The sequence below is a fragment of the Paramisgurnus dabryanus genome, chromosome 18, assembly GCF_030506205.2.
Source record: "Paramisgurnus dabryanus chromosome 18, PD_genome_1.1, whole genome shotgun sequence".
In the NCBI taxonomy this organism is placed as follows: domain Eukaryota; kingdom Metazoa; phylum Chordata; class Actinopteri; order Cypriniformes; family Cobitidae; genus Paramisgurnus; species Paramisgurnus dabryanus.
Genome location: NC_133354.1, coordinates 12982012 through 13002400, shown reverse-complemented (window position 1 = coordinate 13002400; position 20389 = coordinate 12982012). Strand labels below are relative to the sequence as shown.

Below are 20389 nucleotides of genomic sequence, written 5' to 3'. Positions count from 1 at the left end.
CCAGAGGACCCGGCGAAAAATGAACCGCCGCTGCAATTCCCGAGATCTGTATCGGCATGATCGGGATAATAATGGTTGGTCTTGTGGCTGTGGATCCGAGACAAATCGTAGATGAGGCCAAATCTTATTTCCTGTGGATTAGGGTGCTATATCGCAACTCATTACAGCATTAGAGCGAATAGCGTGGGTCGATGTGCGATAAGCATGGAATTTCGGGAGCGTAATTGGGAGAACCTACTGGTTCAAAAGCATCATGCTCATGATACGGTTAAGCCCGATATTTAAGAGCTTCATTTGGTCATCTTTCTTATGAATTAACACAACCTCGCATTACATTCTTAAGTCTATTTTTTCCTTTCATCACTGCAATTGGGACCCTCTTGTAGATGTACAATGTCAATCAGCCTCAATTAATATTACTGGCTGTATTTCAGGAACGGTCTGTGCATAGGAACTATAGATATATGCTTGGCTTGAGCCCAACATGTGTCTCTATCAGAGCTTTACAGAGGTGTTGGAGAAAGCCTTCAGGTCTGGTTATTACCCACTCCTCCATCCCACCAGGGACCCCAGCTAATCACCGCCTCATTATTCCAGTGCAGAGAGAGAGAGAGAGGATAAGAAAGCCATGTGTGTGTTCACTATGCAAGGAAACATTAAAAGGCCGTGTAGAGATGAGCTTAGTCTGGTGAATGCTACGAATCTGACAATGTTAATCTCATTTGCCATGTTGTCATGCCCCAATACGTTTAACACGGGTAATAATAAAAAGAGGACAACCAGACTCATTAATTAAATTAGCTTCCCTATCAACACATCTCTCCAAGTCCACTTATCACGGCTCCGAGTGACTCATCTTCCTGGATTCCAGATCCCATTTTGTTTTTAAATTGCTTGGTCTTGCACAGAGCTTGATTTTTTTATTCTGTAATTCAGTTTTGCTGCAGGGTACAAGGGGGTCATTAAGGGCAACAACAACCAGGAAACCGTTCTCCTAAAGGACGACAGGACCCACTCTCTATGGTTTTGAGCCAGAGAAAATGCGAGACTGTGGTCGAAAATATATTTTTTTCCCTTTTGAAGCTTTTAGGATAATTCACCCAGAATCTGTTCACCTGCAACCTTGAAAGTCCTTTTATTTCACCTGCGTTTTAAAACACACTACAATCTGTCTCATACCTGCTGTTGTGGGAAGAGCTATGCAGGAGACGCAGTTCGTCCTTCAGTAATATTCATTCAACTTTTTAGGCCTGTTTCACACATCCGGTGTAAAAGTAACAGCAAGGACAAGTGGACAGCATTTCTGTTTGGCAAAAGAGAATTTTTTTTGAAAATGCATGAAAAATACTGAGTGAAAAGAGCTGTTGGTGTGTAACTTGTATGTAATAAGGAAATAGTTTACATGATGTTTCAATAAAGTCTGTAGCCAAAATCATATTCAGCAAAAAATGTCATATTCATACTTTCACATTGCATCATGCTTTCATCTTAGTGAAGCTGGAGAGGTGGTGTCTCATTCAAATACCTTTCTTAAAGGTCAGCTTGGTCCAGGGGCTGATTTTGTTTAATCATTCTGCTCTCTCTCTCTCTCTCTCTCTCTCTCTCTCTCTCTCTCTCTCATTCACTCTCTCTTTCTGTCTGTCTGTCTGTCTATCTATCTATCTATACTCTCAGAAAGAAGGTACAAAAGTTATACCTTTTTGTCACTGGGACGTACCTTTAAAAAAAGGTCCTATTCAGTAGGGGTGCGCAGGGCATAAACTAACGCGGGTTAGTTGTAACACAGACTGTTTACATTGTTGCACAAGGTTTTGTTTTTCCATTTTTTTTCACGCTGCCAAAAGACGATCTCCTGCAAATTATTGGAAATGTATAATGTTTTCCCATAGAGTTATTGATGAAAGAGTGTTTTGGTGGCATGTAAGTAATTTTTTTCATCATGTTTTTTCGGGTTTTAAGTTGGGTGTGTAAGATACCAAATTCAATGCTATGACATATAAATCAGTGTCTTGTTGACTAAAACAAAGCATTGTTTTGAAATATGTCTGCCGCTCTTAGCAACTTTTTTGATGGGCTTGAAAATATTTTGACCCAGCGGGGTTAATTACAATTAACCACTCAGCACTTACGATATGAAAACAGCTAACGTTAGCGTAATTCTTGCCGTTGTTTTAAATAGGCTACACACGGATGATTGCTGGCTGCTAACAAAATAAATGTGAATGTCTTATCAAAAATCGTGTGTCAAATTTATTTTTGTTCATATCTTTAATATTGATTGAATAAGGTCACGTCAAAGATTGAAATCATAATGAAATAAATGGCTAAAATTAGACTTTGATGCTCATTATCTCAGAATTTGATTTTGAAACTGTAGTATGATTTTACAGACTGGGTCACATATAAAAAAAAATAGTGTTAGAATTGTGCTACTTTTTCTCACATATTTAGACATTTGTATCCATTTATAATTGAACTATTGTTAGAAAAGGGATGGATGAATGATACAGTGTGGATACCTTTCTACTATAGATAGATATATAAACAATATCCATTTCAAGTATATAGACAAAATAGTGGTGAAATATTTGCCTGCAAACTTAATTTTTAACAAGTGTTACAACTAACCCCCTGCCTGTTACAATTAACCCCACCTATGGGGTAAGTTGTAACGTTTGCACTTCTGTCACTTTTGGTGTAATTGTCCAAGAATGGTAAGTACTAGAAACAAACTTCAAATGTTCATTTGTAGCAGAGATGTGTGTGTTGCTTGTGTAAAAATATAATTTATCAAACACAAATATTTTTTAATAATTGAGCCAAAACCAAAAAGCTCTCCCCTACCAGTTAGCAGGGGCGGACTGGCCATCTGGCAAACCGGGCAGTTTCCCGGTGGGCCGACGTACTTTTCGGGCCGATACATCTCATACTATATTTGTCTGAGCAGCCCAGTTAGCGTCTTTTTTTTTCAAGACAGACCGGCCCACTGACATTTAAGCAGCAGCCCATTGGTTATTTTTTTTAAACGACATTAAGCTGGACCAATGACTGACCAGCAAAGTCATCATCCTTTCTTTTCCTAGATAGACCGGCCCTCTCACATTTAAGCAGCAGCCCATTGGTTATATTTTTTGAATGACATTAAGCTGGCCCAATCACTGCTTTGGTCTCTGTGCAAGCGAGCGTGCATCGTCGGTCAGTTCACGTGTCAAAACAGAGAGAGAGAGAGAGAGAGAGAGAAAACGCAAGGAGGCGCAGAAAAACTGCGCGACAAAAAGAAGCAAGCCCTTCATCAGACGCTGCAAAATGTGTTAAAAACACAAAAATATTTTCTGCGGCAGCAAGACCTTCATCTCGCGTCGCTGGTGATGATGATGATGGTGGCGGCGGTGGCACTGTCAGCACCAGCACGCAAAGTGTCAGTGAGGAGAGGGAGAGAGACGAGGGAGAAGTGAGTGTATGACTGCGGTAAGCAGAACTGCTTTCAAAACACAAGTTTAGATGGATACCCCTTGATAAAGCTGAGTCAAAAACACAAAATATGGTGATAAAGCTCCAATAAAATAATTGCACTCTTTGCTCTGTGACTACGAGAGTGTATCTGATTCATAGATTTTTCGTTGATTGTCTGTTTCAAAACGTATGATTTCTCTTCAAGCAAAATCAAACAATTCAGGAGATCTGCTTACAGACAAATATATGTTTATTGTATATAACAACACACTTGACAGATAATGTTAAAAATCTCTATTACTGTAATCACACTACTTTAGTTCAGTGAATGTAGTGAATACTTTGTAAGTACCTGTAAGTACTGCAAGTAATAATCAGTTTTCAATATTACTGTAAGCAGCACTTGTATTTTGTAATAAGTTAGCAATCCAATGGCAAATTTTGCTAATTGCATGAAACTTGTTTTAGGGTTCATAAGTGTGGATTATACAGTTTTATTGCATTAATAAATAACACGTTCTAGAAGTGTTTGTTGTGTCAACTCTCACTCTTTTCTACCTGCTATTAATTGGGTTTAGTGCTTTTATGGAATTCGAGTTGCTATTGCTATATTTAAAGGCGTGCAAAAATGGGTGGTATTTGTAATTATACACTGCAAAATTATTTTCAAGAAAAAACATTCTTAGTATTTTTGTCTTGTTTTCAGTAAAAATATCTAAACATTCTTAAAATAAGATGGTTTTTCTTGATTAGCAGAATGACCCAAGAAAATAAGTCTAGTTTTTAGACCAAAAATTTTTAATTTTAGTGATTTTGTGCATAAAACAAGCAAAAAAATCTGCCAATGGGGTAAGCTAATTTTTCTTGCATTTAGTGTTTAAGAAAAATGTTCAAGAAATTTTTGCTTACCCCATTGGCAGATTGTTCTGCTTGTTTTATGCACAAAATGACTTAAATTTGATATTTTTGGTCTAAAAACTAGACTTATTTTCTTGGGTCGTTTTGTTCATCAAGAAAAAGCATCTTAATGAATTTTTAGATATTTTTCTGAAAACAAGACAAAAATACTAAGAACATTTTTTTCTTAAATCATTTTTTGCAGTGTATGTAGTGTGGGCCGGTTTGGGCCAAAATGCCAGGGCCGAATTTTTGTCCCAGTCCAGCCCTGCCAGTTAGGTACAAGGTACCAGCATGTATATTAGAGCTACCTGTGTGTACCTTTTAGTTACAAAAGTGTACTTACTGCCCCAGTGACAACTTTTGTACATCTGTCTGTCTGTCTGTCTATCTGTCTAATCATTTTTAAAAGAATAATTTTATCTAAATTATTCATTATACATTGTTTGTTTATCCTGAATACTTTAAAGACTCCCTGTCTTAAGTTGAACACAAGCAAAAAAAAAATTGTAAATAACATACCATCATGGGGTCAACGTGGTGATGATCCAAAAAGGAAACCCATCAATCATTGAAGTGCTCAAAATGAATCCAGTGAGTTAATATATATCTACTAAAGCCAAACAATATATACTTCTTAGAGAAAACAATACTTTTTTTTTATTTATTTATCTATAGCAACATACAGTACTGTAGAGATCAACAGGGTCATTTCTATTATGGAAGCATATAATGCTGAATCACACTGGTTCTTGCAGGTTTATGTGTGTTTAATGTTAATCTCCATGTTGCCATGGATACAAGATGTACTGATCACTAAATAAGCTCAAAATATAAAGAAAAATTATTTTGCTTCAAAAGGCACAACATATACAATCTGAAGTACTTTAATAATAGATGTTTGTGGTTTTTTTAGCTTTACTATTTTGACTCCCATATAAGAAAATAACATTGAAATAGTCTATTGTTTGTGTCATATATTTATCTTGGATGACATGAGGGTGAGTAAATTATAAGGAGAAATTTAATATTTTCCGAAATAAACGCACAAATATGTTTACACTTCTTGGATATTATGGCAAGATTACAGCTGGATTGAAATACAATGAAATATTCTGTTCACTCATCATATGCTTCATAATTTAATTACATTATAATCATAATTATCATCATAATTCATTTTAATCATAATTCATAATTACAGCCATGTTCTTCACTGACACTTTTGTCTCCTTGGTGACCAACTACTTACTTTAATAAAACGTTATTAGGGGCAAAATTGTTGGTCGTGATGGTAATGATGGCGCAGTTGAGAGCCATAATTAAAAATGCAAGAGCGGTTTTGAGAATGCAATAATGAATATTGTTATGATGGATTTTCGTATTTTAACATCGACAGTCTGGACCTGAGACAAGGGTAAAATAATAAAATCTATACATAAAAATGCCCAATGTGATCTCATTAACCAAACAGAAATAAATTTAAATCTGTTACGTGTAATAAATCTCAACCCCGCTGAGATTAAAGTTATTACGAATGAGTGTTTTCCTGTACTGTTTTAGGTAGCCGCCCATTGGCTGCCAGCAAATCAGCATCGGGAGCCAAAAATCCTTTGTCAAAAGATACAAAACATTCACCTCGACAGCACTTTGCTTTTGTGCGTCTAATGAACAAGTTGCTTCCCGTCCAAATATTGATATTTTCTGTCTCGCTTGAAAACAAAACTCACTGTGTTGTTACTGGATTGCAAACATTGACATCAACCATGTCCGCAGTTCGTGGACAAGGCAAAGGAGAATGCGAGATAAAGGAAGAAATCCCTCTTTCAAATGCAAGGCTTGACATTTTACTCCTCTGATATCATTTTTCTTTTGACGCGTGTGGATGTCTCATCATAGCTCGGGAAGATCTAAGGCTCACGCACCTGTTGGGAATGTGCGCTGGCCTTTCTTGTAAAGAACGTCTCGCTCACTGGCGGGTAATGGCTCGGTGCTTGAATGGCAGGAACCTCTGTAATGAAACTGATGTCACAGGTTTAGCTGCAGGGGAAAGCCTGGCACATTTTAACCGATCTGGCACACTGGGAGATCATCCAGCTCACATCACTATAGCCAAGTTCTCAAGAATCTGTCTATCAATCTTTAATGGGTGCTTCTCTCATTCAGCCAGCCGTTCACCTCCTGTCTGCCATCGGGCTGCAGATGAAGGCTTCATTTTAATTTTCTTCTCTGTTGCAGGCCATGTTAATGTACTTATGGCAGGCCTCAATACACTGTCATTACAAACACGCCCGCTGAGGATGAACTTCCTTAATATCAATAATAAATATGTTAATTCTCTAGCAGGGTAAATCCTCAAGTGTTTTTTTTTTTTTTTTTAAAGTGAACATGAATGTCTTTTCCTGTATGCTTAGATTGCTCAAAATTGCTTTTTCATAGCTCCGGAGACGGATTTGAGATTTCAGTTATACTTTGTACTAAATAGCAGACTTGTTTCAAATGATTCTTCTACAGTTCATTGAGGGAAAACATAATTGTAGCCCTGCCTGTAAAACCCAGCTAAAGTAATTTTAAGTGATTTATTTAGTGGTCACTGTTGCTCGTGTCGCCGGAAGTCGGCAAACTTCCATTGAAATCAATGAGATTGCATCGCACTGCTAGTTGCTGCTAGTCTGAATGCAGCTTTAGTTTGGTCTCTTTTTTAATTTCTTTTCTGTCTAGAAGAAACATCTGAGGTACTAAAGAAATCCTACTTAAAGACTGAAATTGATCAATCATGAGGTCTTATGGTCTTTAATAGCAATTAGATGATGTTTGGGTGCTGGAGACATCAACACCCCAGGCTATTTGAGCTTGCCTGCTTCAAATGTGTGTGTACGTGCAGAATGTTTGTGTCTGTGTAATATATCATAAATGATTTATCTCGCATGCATGTGCTTTAGTTTTTGCTCCGATGGTTAAAATAGATCAGGTGTTGAATCCAAGTTTAGGTTTAGCCTTGTGTCTCCCTTCCTCTGTTTTCCCGCTCTGTGACACAGTAGAAAGCTTTTATATACAATTTGTGTCAAAAACGCAACAGTATACCATTGTCAGCTCTGTTTTACAGTGCTACAGGTTTATACTCAATTCAGTACATCTCCTAAGAGTTTTTTTCAACCACTAGGGAGTCAGCTGACATCGGCTTAACTTAGAACTTCTATATGTTACAGTGTTACTATCACAAGTGTTTTTCACTGCTTTCTTTGGTCAGTGCCCGCCCACATGGCCGTTTGACTGACATGTCAAACAACCAATCACAATTTGTTTCGTAATTACGTAAGTACAACTGATACATTTTAAGAAACATAGCTTTGGCTATTCTTACCCGTTGCCGGTTTCAGCTCGGTCAATAGTGGACCGTAGGTCACTGAGGGAATCCAGGCCACAATTACATTATGAACCCTGCAGGCAGCTGAATGCAGCCTATACACAAGAGAAACGACATGATCCAAAAAATGTGATTTTTGACGACTACAGGAATCATCCGTGCGTGTACGCGCCTCACTTTCATAATGTCAGAGAATCAGGGGAATTTACTTATGTTATTTTGGAGAACTGCCACAGGGTTTGACGGAGTGTCAGTGTTCTAACACATCTTCCCTATCTGATATTACAATCCATCTCTGTCAGTCTTCCGCTGCCTCACGAATGCTGACACTCCTATCACATTGGTAAATATTACTTTAATTTATACTCGGGTTGTTTTAGAATGAATGAGTTGGTATTTGGTGCTATGCAGAGGACGAATATCTCTCTTTAAATTGCTTTGCAGTATTTATTGCAGCCCTACTCAGAAATCATATTACCCAAACCCATCTCATTTAAATCTTCCATTGTCTTATTAACCCTTTACACCTGTACCATGCTGCCTGCAAATTATCTTTTGGTAGATTTTAAGATAAGTAACACTCACTTAAAAATTAAGAATTGCCATATGAGAACCCATATGGTTCCATAAAGAACCTTTAACATCCCATTTCAAAAGATAACTTGTAGTAAAAAGGCTCAGTTTAGATTATAGTAAGGTATATAAAACTGAACGTTTGTTTTAGGAACCAAAAAATTTTCTTCTGTGTCATCGCTATCAAGAACCTTTTAAGCACATTTATTTTTAAGAGGGAAGGAGTGCTTTGTGTCTCTGTGAATGTGCGTTGGGGTAATTATTTTTAATTAACAAACAATTAAACCAAGAGTCTGCGTATTAGAAGATATCTCTGTTAAATCAAATCATAAAGTGCTGCATGAACAGGACTGCTTTTTATTCATTATATATTCATATGATTTATTTATGAATGCACAGCATAACTTGTAATCTGCTATAATGTTTAAACCTTTTTTGTGCAAAACCTGACTAGCATGTTCTCTTTAAGTAAAGCGCGTTATAAAACACATTAAAAGAAAATGCAGCCATGAATTCAAGTGAATTCCAACCAAAGTGTGACTGCTCTTTCTAATCGAGAGAAAAGAGGTTCATCTCTTGACCTAGTGCTCAGGGTTATTGCCTCAGAGAGTAAAATGTTTTACAAGAGAGCTGGTTTGTCAAAAACGTTCTAGAATAAAAAAAAATCAATGCATGAATAAATAGGCTGGAACATGTTTTAGTGTGCATGTGTGTGTTACTTTATTTAAAATTGTGAAGTTGAATATGTAAGGATTAATTGACGACGGCCGTTGAATTATAAGAAAATAATGCATTATTTTTGAATAATTCAAAGGACCGGAGTCAGTTATTCCACTTATACCCTGGTTACCACAAACATTGCTCTGGTGCCTATTTTAAAACATTTCAAAAGTTAGGTGTGCGGTTATTGAAAAATAATCAACACCCATGGAACATTTCTCAACCAATCAGAATGAAGCATTCAACAGCCCTGTGGTATAAATGTAAGTACAGTATTCTAAAAGAAGCGACTATTTTCATAAGAAACCAGCAGTGAACATAGCTTGCAGCGTATTGCAAGAAAGCTCCAGGGTCACACATTCTTTTTTACTAAATAACATGTTTGCAGTAAGAAACACATGAACAACAACTGAGAAAATACAGTAGCAGATTTATTGCTTTAGTCTCTTTATAGAGCCTGTTTTGTTCATTTTGGAAGTGTTTTACTGATAACATAAAATGGCAAGTTAAAGAGAACACAAGCATTTACTGTTTTATTTATTTTGTGAATATCAAATATAATTTTGGCACAAACACTGTACAGAACACATGCTGTGTTATAAATGACCCAATGTTGGGTTGTTGTTATGCAACCATGGGGTGTAATACCCAGCAGTTGGGTTAAAACAACCCAGCATTGGGTCAATTGTAACCCAGCGGTGTGTTCTGTCCAATATTTACCCATTATGGGTCAAAAATAACACAGACATTTTTTGAGTGAAAGTATAAAATGAAGTATGATTGCAGCTTATAAAAGCACAGTGTCAAAAATAAGTTTAAAAGAGCGAAACGGGAAGAAAGTTGGGCATTTTTTTAAATTTTATATTATATTTATATTTATTCAAACTATCCTAAGTGAATTCTTGGATGCCTTTCATGCAGGCAATTTTGTTGCCACAAGTAGAGCTTTTATAGCACATGGTATGGGGTAGTGAGTTGTATACAGGTTGTAAACACCTGTGCCATTAGCTGGGGAACACATGTCACTTACAGCTTTATTCTGTGGACGAATGCAGATTGAAAATGGACAAGCAAACAAAAAAAAATAGAAAAAGCAATCGTCAGGGCCATTTTTAATTACATTTGGTTTGTGTCTTTGAGATAACATCACTTTCATTATTTTTTTAATTTGAGTGGCACTGAAGTCTCCAGCATTCTGATTTTTACTAAATGCAGATAATAGGACAAACATAAGGCATGCACAAGGACACAATGTTGCTTTCCAGTTTTATTTCTATTGGGAGTGCAGAGAAGTTTGAATGTTGTACTGCCAAAAATCTGCGCTGGGTGGGGTTCATAGACTGTAAAAAAAAGATGAACAACGTGATGTCGCTTTCTTCAATTGTAAATAATTGAAGCAAAAAATGTCCGACCCTGGGTGCTGCCATGTTACATAAAAACGTCAGTTTGGAGCCAGGCCATGCGCAGAAGGAATCGTCCCTAGAGCCAAATGCTCGCATGCCCAATTCAACCACACCAATCATAATGACACGCCCCGTTTCTGTAGCATCAAATTTCTAACTAATGAAACTTATAACAAAAGTCAGTCCTTCCAGAAAAGACTTAGAGACTTATGTTTCCCGTCTCCATTTCACGTAACTTTAAGCTGCCTACCTATAACAAGGTACTTGACTTAAAACACGCCTGACATGCCAACTTGAATTGCTACGTGTTTCCATGACATGGCTTTCCTTCCGATGTCTCTGTAGGAGGGTAAACTTGTATTATAAAGCTCCGGGAATTCCGAGTATAAGCTTTTCATCCATTTTGATTTTGCTTGTTTGGATGCCCCGTTTCTATTGGCCGCACGGGTAATCGTCACAGAGCGCAGCGCAAAAGTTAAATTATTTTGAACTTTGACCGCGACTTTTGAACGCCCCCGCACGGCGCAAGTAATTTAAATGAATGGGTTTCTAGCGCAACACACACCGCATACTATGTGAAAGCCGCATGAGGCACACCCAGTGGGGCTTAAACAAGACTTTGATCCAACCCATCATTTTTAAGTGTATTGTTATGAAATGAAGTGTGTTGTTATGTTACTGTTTCTTCTTTCTCATTTTGAGAAATGTGTTATGTGCACACTGTTTAAAAAATTGTCAAAATATGCCCCTCTGCTTACACTGGGACAGCACCCTTTAAAAAAAGTCCTATACTGTACAGGTATGTACCATTAGGTACAGATGTGCATACATTTGTTACCAAAATGTCCCCTGGAGATACTAATATGTATCTTTGATGTACTAATTAGAGCTGTAATCGGGCCTTAAAAGTTAGGCCCGAAATGTCCGGAGCCCGACAGAATGCAGCCCGAACCCGAACGTACATTTAGATTGACAGCTTTTTAAAAGCCCGAACCCGTTTACAGCCCGACATTATTTAAATGTGCGCACACACACAGCTTTTGTCAAGAATGAGAAATTTACACAGGTTTTAACATTATTTATTCATGACTAATAATCTACACGCCACTTGGAAGTTGAAACAAAGAAATAAGTAATCTGTAACATTGTAACATCTCATTCTAAATAGGCTTATGCAATACACTATAAATATGCCAATAAAATTATTATTTCTTAACGAATTAAATTAAGATAATACATTCTGAATTAAGATGGGTATTTGGCAATAACGAAATTAAGAGGCAGGCTCCGCGGGATTTGCGTCGGCACTTCTCTCCATTACTGCCAACATTAGTCTATATCCTCTGTCTAAATTATGTAAGACTCGATTCATATTTAGTTATACATTGAAAAACCTACTCACCAAGATTAGGCTACATGTTTTTGATGAGGAAAATCATTAAATCCACTGTAAATGAATTCAGCGCGATCCTGCGCTACTGATTTGAACTTGACCGCTCATTTACCTCACAAAGCCGGAGCGGAAGCCCGAGCCCGCCCCGAGCCCGTGTAAAATGTTAGAAATGAAGCCCGAACCCGCCCGAGCCCGTCGGGTCCCGACGGGTCCCGTCGGGTTCGGGCAAAGATCTTCAGCTCTAGTACTAATATGAACTATTTAGGTGCAAAACTGTATGTTTTGATAGGGTACAGCCCCAGTTACAGCTGAGGTAAATTTTTTGACCAATTTATTCTTACAGTGTACATATATTGGATTCAACGGTGGCCAGTGTTATTTGGTTACCAACTTTTTTCAGAATATCATCTTTGCTGTTCTGCAAAAGAAAGTCACACATGTTTGAAATGGTTACTATGGTTAAACAGTTATCCCATTTCTCACCTCACACGATTGTCTCTGCAATTATTGCGCAGCCAGTTTTAGGTTTAAGTGAGACAGTAAGAATGTTATCATCTATCTCACAAGGTTTTAAATAAAAAGCCTCATGCTGAGTAGAGCTTGATTTAGCCAAAAAATCCCTACTAGCACTTTGTAATATGTTGTTTCTTTCCACAGTAAAAAATAATTCATAGTGGTCTTTCTGATGTTTACACAGGGTCAGTCTGAAGGACGGTGTGGCATTTTTGGGGGCGAGAGCTAGCAACCCCGTTCAGTGGACAATCAGTCAGGATGTACGGAGCGAGGGACACAGAGTGGTCACCCTGCACTGCCGCAGAAAGGAAGCCAACTTTGGAAAAAGGTCAGTATTTGTTTGGTGTATCTTTTAATATATTCTAGTAAAACTTTCTTTTATGTCTAATAAATTGAAATCAAATTTGTTATTTTCAGAAGGTTGCTGGTTACTAGATTGTCCCAAAAGCATTTTCTTGCTTGGTTTCTAATGCTTAGAATTAAAAAGTTTGGTTAACGAGATACTTTATCTAATAAATGTAAACTTTTCTGCTGCTTTTAACACAGACTGACTCTAGCAGCATCATTTACTAAAGTACTGCACCATTTTTCAGTCTACTCCACTCATTTCTTTACTCAGAGGGATTAAATAGTCATTGACTGACAGCTGTGCTCGGTCCTTATAGGTCCCTCAGTTCTTTCTGTACCCTTGATTTGCATATGTAAATGAATCTAATAGACACACCCCATTTGAACACCTGATCAAAATGCTGTCCGGTTTTATGCTAGACTGAGACGGAAAAATAAAACATCCGTGCTTTTAAGTATGTATTTTCTTGCGATATATCACACTGCAAATACTAAAGTCATTTTCAGATGTGTCAGTTCATATAATGGTCACACAGTGGGAGGTGGCGAGCGGCGTCGGCAGAGCCTTTATACACTCATTTTCAGCCGAAAGAATAAAAAGATGAACATTAACAGAATTTTCTCCCTTGCCTCTGGAGTTTTATATAAATCATATTCAAATATAGAACAGTTATTTGATTACGCTCTCATTGAAATTCCTATTTCAGCTAATGTGTGGGTGTTTTGAAAAGATATACTTGTTACTGTGACAAGCTTTACCTAATTGTAATTTTAGTCCCAGGCAACCTGAAAAATACATTTTTGGGGGGCTTACAGGGTTTTTTGCAGTTTTATGATTCCTGCGAAAGGCAGCAGTAGTTTACAAGTGCATCAAAAGTACTTACAGAGATCCTTCCAACCACTAAAACAAAAAAAAACACCCACAAAAATTGGAATAAAACGCTGGCTAATGCTGGCTGTACTTGTGCTTTACACCGGCTGCATTTGCAGTACTGTGCAGCTAACCGTCAGTACAAATCAAGTTCATATTACTTTATTTTACATACATTTATGAGCAAAACCTCTTCAAGGTGATTTTTTTACACTGTCAATGTGGTTTATTTAACTGTGATTTATTTAACCAACATTCTGTTCTGGTCCATGTAATGACAGTTATAGACATGTTTACATAATACACAATTATAGACATAAAAAAGGCCATGATGGCCCATTATACAATCTGTTTCTCTGAAGGTTATGATAAAAGAAAAGGGTTCAGTCACTGAAGACAGCATGATGCAATCATCCAACAGTATAAGCATAAGATTTAGATTGATCTGTTTCTATTACTCTGTAGGTTATTAAAGGGATACTCGGATTGGTTGAGTATCATTTTGATATTGGGATGGAGTTAGGGGTGCACCGATATATTGGCCGATGATGCTTCTCAATGAATTACGGTGAAATGCCGCTACATCCAAAAGCCAGAGGGCGCTCTCGTGCTGAAACTCAATATGCGCTGTAGACGAAGAACCATACACACTTAGCTATGACACGCAGCTCCAGGAAATTACTTAAGGATATATTTATATTGCTGTGTTCTTCAAACGTTTTAAGGTATTTTCATGAAAATAAAGAATATGTATAATAATTATGTTTGACAAGTGTTGCTTTTTCAAATGCATGTTATAAATGTCCAAACTAACAGTGATTTCGGATCGATGAGGACTTTTGATTAAAAGCCGTAGTACATGAAATAGCCGTGCATAATATCGGCTGTGCGATTCAGAATAGTTATTGGCCACATATTATTAGTGTATATCCACATTTATCTGTGCACCCCTAGATGGAGTATCACTTTAAAGCGTAACTAAACCCTAAACCAACTTTTTTAGTTAATGATCTGTAAGAATGGGGCTTTATTAGTGCTGCTCGTTTGGATATAAAGTGTTTCAATACTACAATATATGGTTATATGGTGTAAAAAGTGTCTGAGTGCTGCCCTCTTCAGGTTGAACGGTGGCTACTGCAGTTGAATTTTCCTATTGGATGTTGGGTCCAAAAATGACTCGTGACGTAAGCAGGTTCAAGATCACCACGCCCTTGTTACGATCTCACCACACACTTAGTTTGTCCCCTCTATCTCCTTGGGATCTGCCCACTTTTCTTGCATTTTTCAAATATTGCCAGTGGGTGGAGTCTGGCTCAGACCAGGGGTTTAGTTACGCTTTTAGAAAGATGAGAATTCATTCAGTGTTGGGAAGAGAGTGAATGACAGTGCATTCTTCTAGCAATATTGTGTTTTTGAATATGTGCTGTCTTTTAAATTGCTAAAAGTCGTGGTGACTGTTCAAAACACAATTGGCATCACATTCATGATTTTATGATAAAATGTCACTTTTTGTCACAGATGAACATAACTTTGTCACAAATGAACACAACTTTTATGAATTTTGAAGTGCAAATGCATTTACTAGAAAAAAATTTGACTGTAAAGATGATCTTGTTGGACAAAACATATTAGTGTCAAACTTTTATTAAACACAGAGCTTATTTTTTGTGATAATCCAAAAGTTTATGGGAAACATGAATGGGCTTTTTAGCAAGCGAACCAGTGTCCTGCTAACTTCTGGGGTTGGCCTACAAAAATACGTTATCCGTGGGGCCCTCTATAGACCCAGTGCCAAAGTGATCGAAAAATGAAAGGTCTAATTGTTAACTCTTTCCCCGCCATTGACGAGTTAACTCGTCAATTAAGAGAAAACGCTTCACTGCCAATGACGAGTTTTTCCGGCAATCCGTATTTCCGATATTATCCACCAGGTGGTCCTTTTACCCAAGTTATAAAACCTGAAAGTATCCCCTTAGGGTTTTAATCATTGTTCTGAATCTGAACTCTATCAAAAGTCCTTCACAAAAACGCAGTTATCTCAGCTTTTTGCTCAAAATTTTGTATTTTTGAAGAAACCTACCCATATTTGAGAGGTGATGAAAACAGAACAAATGAATGTAGGATGAAAGTATTTTTTTGTTTGAAAGCAGAGGGTCTGTTTTTTCATTTGAGATATTGTATGTTTATATATTTAAAGAAGAACATTTTCTGGAAGTCATTACACTGCCGCTGGCTAGCATTTTTTAAAACACTGGAAAGAGTTAGCATGGATGCTGAAAAAATATGTGCTGCTTTCGTGTGCGGTGTGAATCACGGGTGACAGCTTAGGGGTTGTTAAGCTCCCTGGATCTGAAATCAGTAAAACAATTTAAATAGCAATAGGCCCTGGAATCTCGTAGGTGTTTTTATTTTAAAAAGGTTTACTAAGTTGGCAGGTGAGAAAGTTGCTGGAAAGGTTTCTTCAAAGGTCAGGAGATTATGATTATTCTTAAATTACAGAGGTGCTTGAACACATGCTCACTTTAGTCCACAGGGGGCAGATTGGTAATGAGCTATTGTACTTCCTCCTTGATTCGAGCTTTCCGCTATATCACTAATGAACTTTTACATATTGCACCTTTTTTAATCCGACATGAGTTAATGCAAGTAATGCTTTTCATTTTGCTCACTGGATTCATTTAGGGTATGGTTACACGACAGCAATGTACAAAAAAAATTTTCTTTGTGTTTTTCATGTATAACATTGTCAAAACAATCCCTGTTTAAAACGGTTAAAAACGCAGAATAGTGAATTTTGGCTTAGAAAACAATGTTGTAGATTAATTCAATCAAAATTGCTCCTCTGCAGTAAAACTTAATTGGAATATAAAGTTGTTGTTATGTTTTAGTCAATTTGTATGAGTTAGTAATTAGCCACCATGTAGGTGATAATTGAAGCAGAGGTAAAGCAATATTTTGGATGGTATAATTAAAGCTCTACAGGACAAACAATAGCATTTCAACACATTTTAAGTGCCAGAATGACAAACTAGCAGAGCCCCTGATGACTCATCGGAGAGCAATTATGTCAGAGCCTTTTACAGATAAAGATGTGAAGTTGATAGTCAAGTGAAGCTTGAAATGATTATGGAGCGAGCAAAAGAGTTTCTTCAGGGAACATCACAAGCCATCAAGACATCTCTGCTAGACAAATAAGAATTACGCTGTTCCCATGTGTCCGTTGTGGAATCAAGCCGCAAAACCGACAGATCTTAAGTTTTATGGTGTACTGCACTCTTTGCTGTTTACTTTAAACCATGCCCACCCTCTCTCTGCCTGCACACCTTCTGTCTTTTTCATTCGGCATGACTCCGGTGGAATTTTTCTGATATTCCTACCAACCGGTGTGTGAAATGAGAGGATCACGTACTGTTGGAAGAAGCAGGTGCGTTTCCAATGAATCCCTCATGTGAAAATTTGCGAATCCACAGCTTTGTGCCATCCCGAAAGTAAACGAGCTCTTCTCTCTACCAGAACAATGTAGCAAAACTCAGCAAAACGTCTTTATGAGAGGCACTGAAGAGCAGCATTGGGGAATGTACAATTACAGTTATGCATCTGTCAGATGTGTATTCTAAGCAACTTGAGATGTATTCAAACTATACATTTTTTTCACAGTTTGTGTACATATCGGTATGTGGAAATTGAACCGATGATATTGTCTTTGCAAGCGCCCACAGAAACACATAACAATATTGCACATTGTTAGTTTTTTTTTACTTCGACATACAGTATATTTAAAAAAAAATACTGGGTTATTTTCAACCCAGCGTTAGGTCAAAAAGGGATGTGCCCAGCCCGCTCGGTTGTAATTTTACCCATGCTTGGTTGTTTCAGCCCAAAATGCTGGGTTTTTTTAACACTGTGTTGGGTCAAATATAAACATTTTCTGGGTTTATTTCAACCCAGCTGCTGTGCTCGTCCTTTTTTGAAAATAACCCAGTTTTTTTTAGAGTGAATAGTGTATCCGGTTCGATTCCTGACTCATGAAGTCCTTAGCCGATACCCTCTCTCCACTTAGTATTTCCTGTCAAATCAAGATAAAAAAAAACAAAAACATAACTTTAAAAAAGTAATTTTTGCCGTAATTACACTTTTAAAATGTTAGGTTATTTTCAACCCAGCGTTGGATCAAAAAGGAACAAGCCCAGTCTATCCGGTTGAAACTTAAACCAAAATGCTGGGTGGTTTCAACCTAAAATCCTGGGTTGTTTTAACCCATTACTGGGTCAAATATAAAATTTTACTGGGTTAATTTCAACCCAGCGATGGGTCAAAAAGGGACAAGCCCAGCAGCTGAGTTGAAATGAACCCAGAAAATGTTTATATTTGACCCAACAATGAGTTAAAACCATCATCATTTTGGGTTGAAACAACCCAGGATTTTGGGTTAAATTGCAACCCAACAGACTAATGAAAATAACCCAGCATTTTTAAGAGTGAATAATTTATCAGATCGATTCCTAACCAAAGTCCTTAGCCCATCCCGATCCTCTCTATTCACTTTGTATTATGCTTTCAAATCCACATAATGTCCTATATATATATATATATATATATATATATATATATATATATATATATATATATATATATATATATATATATATATATATATATATATGTAAATTGTAAATTACATTTAAAAAAATGCTGGGTCAAAAAGGAACAAGCCCAAGCAATTGGGTTGTAATTTAAATGGATAGTTCAGCAAAAAATTATATTAAACCCACGATTTACTCACCCCGAAGCCGGCCGAGATGCATATGTCCATCATTTTCAGACAAACACATTAGAAAATGTTTTAGATCTTTCAGTTAATCAAATGTGAAGTTATGGGGTCCTGTCTTTAAGTCCAAAAAATGTCTATCCTTCGCAAAATAAATCCAAACGTCTCCACAATGATAAACAAAGTAAAAGGGTAATCCGCGCTTCTAGCGTAGTGGAAGGCACTTCGACATACAGTACATTCTAAAAAAAATACTGGGTTATTTTCAACCCGGTGTTTGGTCAAAAAGGGATGTGCCCAGCCTGCTCGGTTGTAATTTAACCCATGCTGAGTTGTTTCAACCCAAAATGCTGAGTTGTTTTAACCCACTTTTGGGTCAAATATAAATATTTTCTGGGTTAATTTCAACCCAGCTGCTGGGCTCATCCCTTTTTGACCCAACACTGGATTGAAAATATCCCAGCATCCCAGTTTAGACTAGTCATACATTCCTATGTTATTTTAAAAAATATAAATTGAAATGCACCTCACTTGCAATGTGTTACCCAGCAGGTGTCACAAGTACCAGTTTTTGGTTTAACCTCAATCCTTAAGTTCAATGGCTCGTGTTACTATGGCTAAAGAGGCTGTAATAGGCCTTTGAGCGCTGTCTCTGGCCACGTTGCTCACTGTTTTGTGCCGGTATTGATTTAGCGGTGGGAACGCCACTTGTCGCTGTGCTCAAAGCGGCGCGGCAAGGCATCTAATCCTGGGGTTTGAGCTCAGCTCAAATGGGGCAGGCTTTAATCCCCCATACCGTCAATGGCGCAAAGAGCCAAGATGATTCCCGGCTTACAAACGAACACGATACTCTTTCATCAACTTATTTATTCTTGTCTTTGGGGCTCCCCAGCAGGGATTAGATTGAGCCATCTTGTCTTTTGTTTTGAGTTTGTCCTTTCTTCTCTTAGGCAGCCGTCGGATCGATAGTGAGGCGGAGTCTCATGTGAACAGAGCGACTCTTTCTTCTCTTGCTTATTTCTTTCTCCTCTGATATAATATGTTTCCATCAAAGCATGTCTGATAGGTCATGCCTGTTCTTCTGATAACTCTAAATGACTTTTAATAACTTTTAATAAATAACATTTTTTTCCTGTATTGATACATAAGTAGCTCTCCCTCACAGCAACCAAATGCGATTGATTACTCGTGCGTTTCACTTAAAGCGAAAAATGCTGTAAAGACATCAGACAAGGTTTGGCTTGAATGCAAACTGCAGTCTTTGAGGAGACTGAAGTCCTGAAGTCATTCGATTAGAATTAGAAATTAGGATTTAATTTCATTTAGGTTTAAGAGATCCTGCAGTGTCTTGCTATTGCTCAAGTGGAAGGGGAGTTTACCCTAAATACTTGAAACTTCAGCTTATACTTTTATACTGTTTTTAATAGGGATGCACCGATTGGATTTTTTTGGGCCGATACCGATTTTAACAGACAACTTCTGGCCGATACCGATGCCGATACCGATATTAAACACTTGTATACAATACTATACAGCTGGTCTATAAGCTAGTTTATATCTGCATCAAATTATTTTTACTGAACATGGATTGGATCTAATTAACATTCAACTGACCAACATAATAAGAGAGGCACAAATTAAGCTAAAACAAATATAATAAGACAGCATGACAACCTTCAAAGGTGGTTTCTGCTATTCAGCATTTATTTTATTAACAACATTAACTCATTTTTTACATATGATGGATTTCTTTATGCAGTTAATTAATAAACAATCTGTTTCGGCCTTTCTCGTGCTATTGCCGATATGCCGATGGTTTCAAATTCATCAAAAATCGGCCGATAAAAATCGGCCGATAAATATCGGCGGCCGATACATTGGTGCATCACTAGTTTTTAATACTACATGCACATTTCCTGTATTTTCTGGTTTTATTATAATAAAGAGACTGAGAAACAATTATATATGATCACTATAACATTGCAAAAACAACAAATCTAATTCTGGCATGGTGGCCTAAGACTTTTGCACAGTACTGTGTATATATATATATATATATTTAAACTTGTTTCCCTGTATTGAT

The 20389-nt window shown here is 37.2% G+C and overlaps 1 protein-coding gene across 1 annotated transcript in view; it reads left to right on the top strand.

Annotated features, from left to right (window-relative positions):
* The window catches only part of LOC135721764 (transmembrane protein 132C), a 193060-nt gene that overhangs the window by 85368 nt on the left and 87303 nt on the right, over positions 1–20389 (top strand). The window contains exon 3 of the mRNA XM_065244225.1: positions 12504–12647. Coding sequence (XP_065100297.1) covers positions 12504–12647 — 144 coding nt within the window. The remainder of the gene's footprint in view (positions 1–12503; positions 12648–20389) is intronic.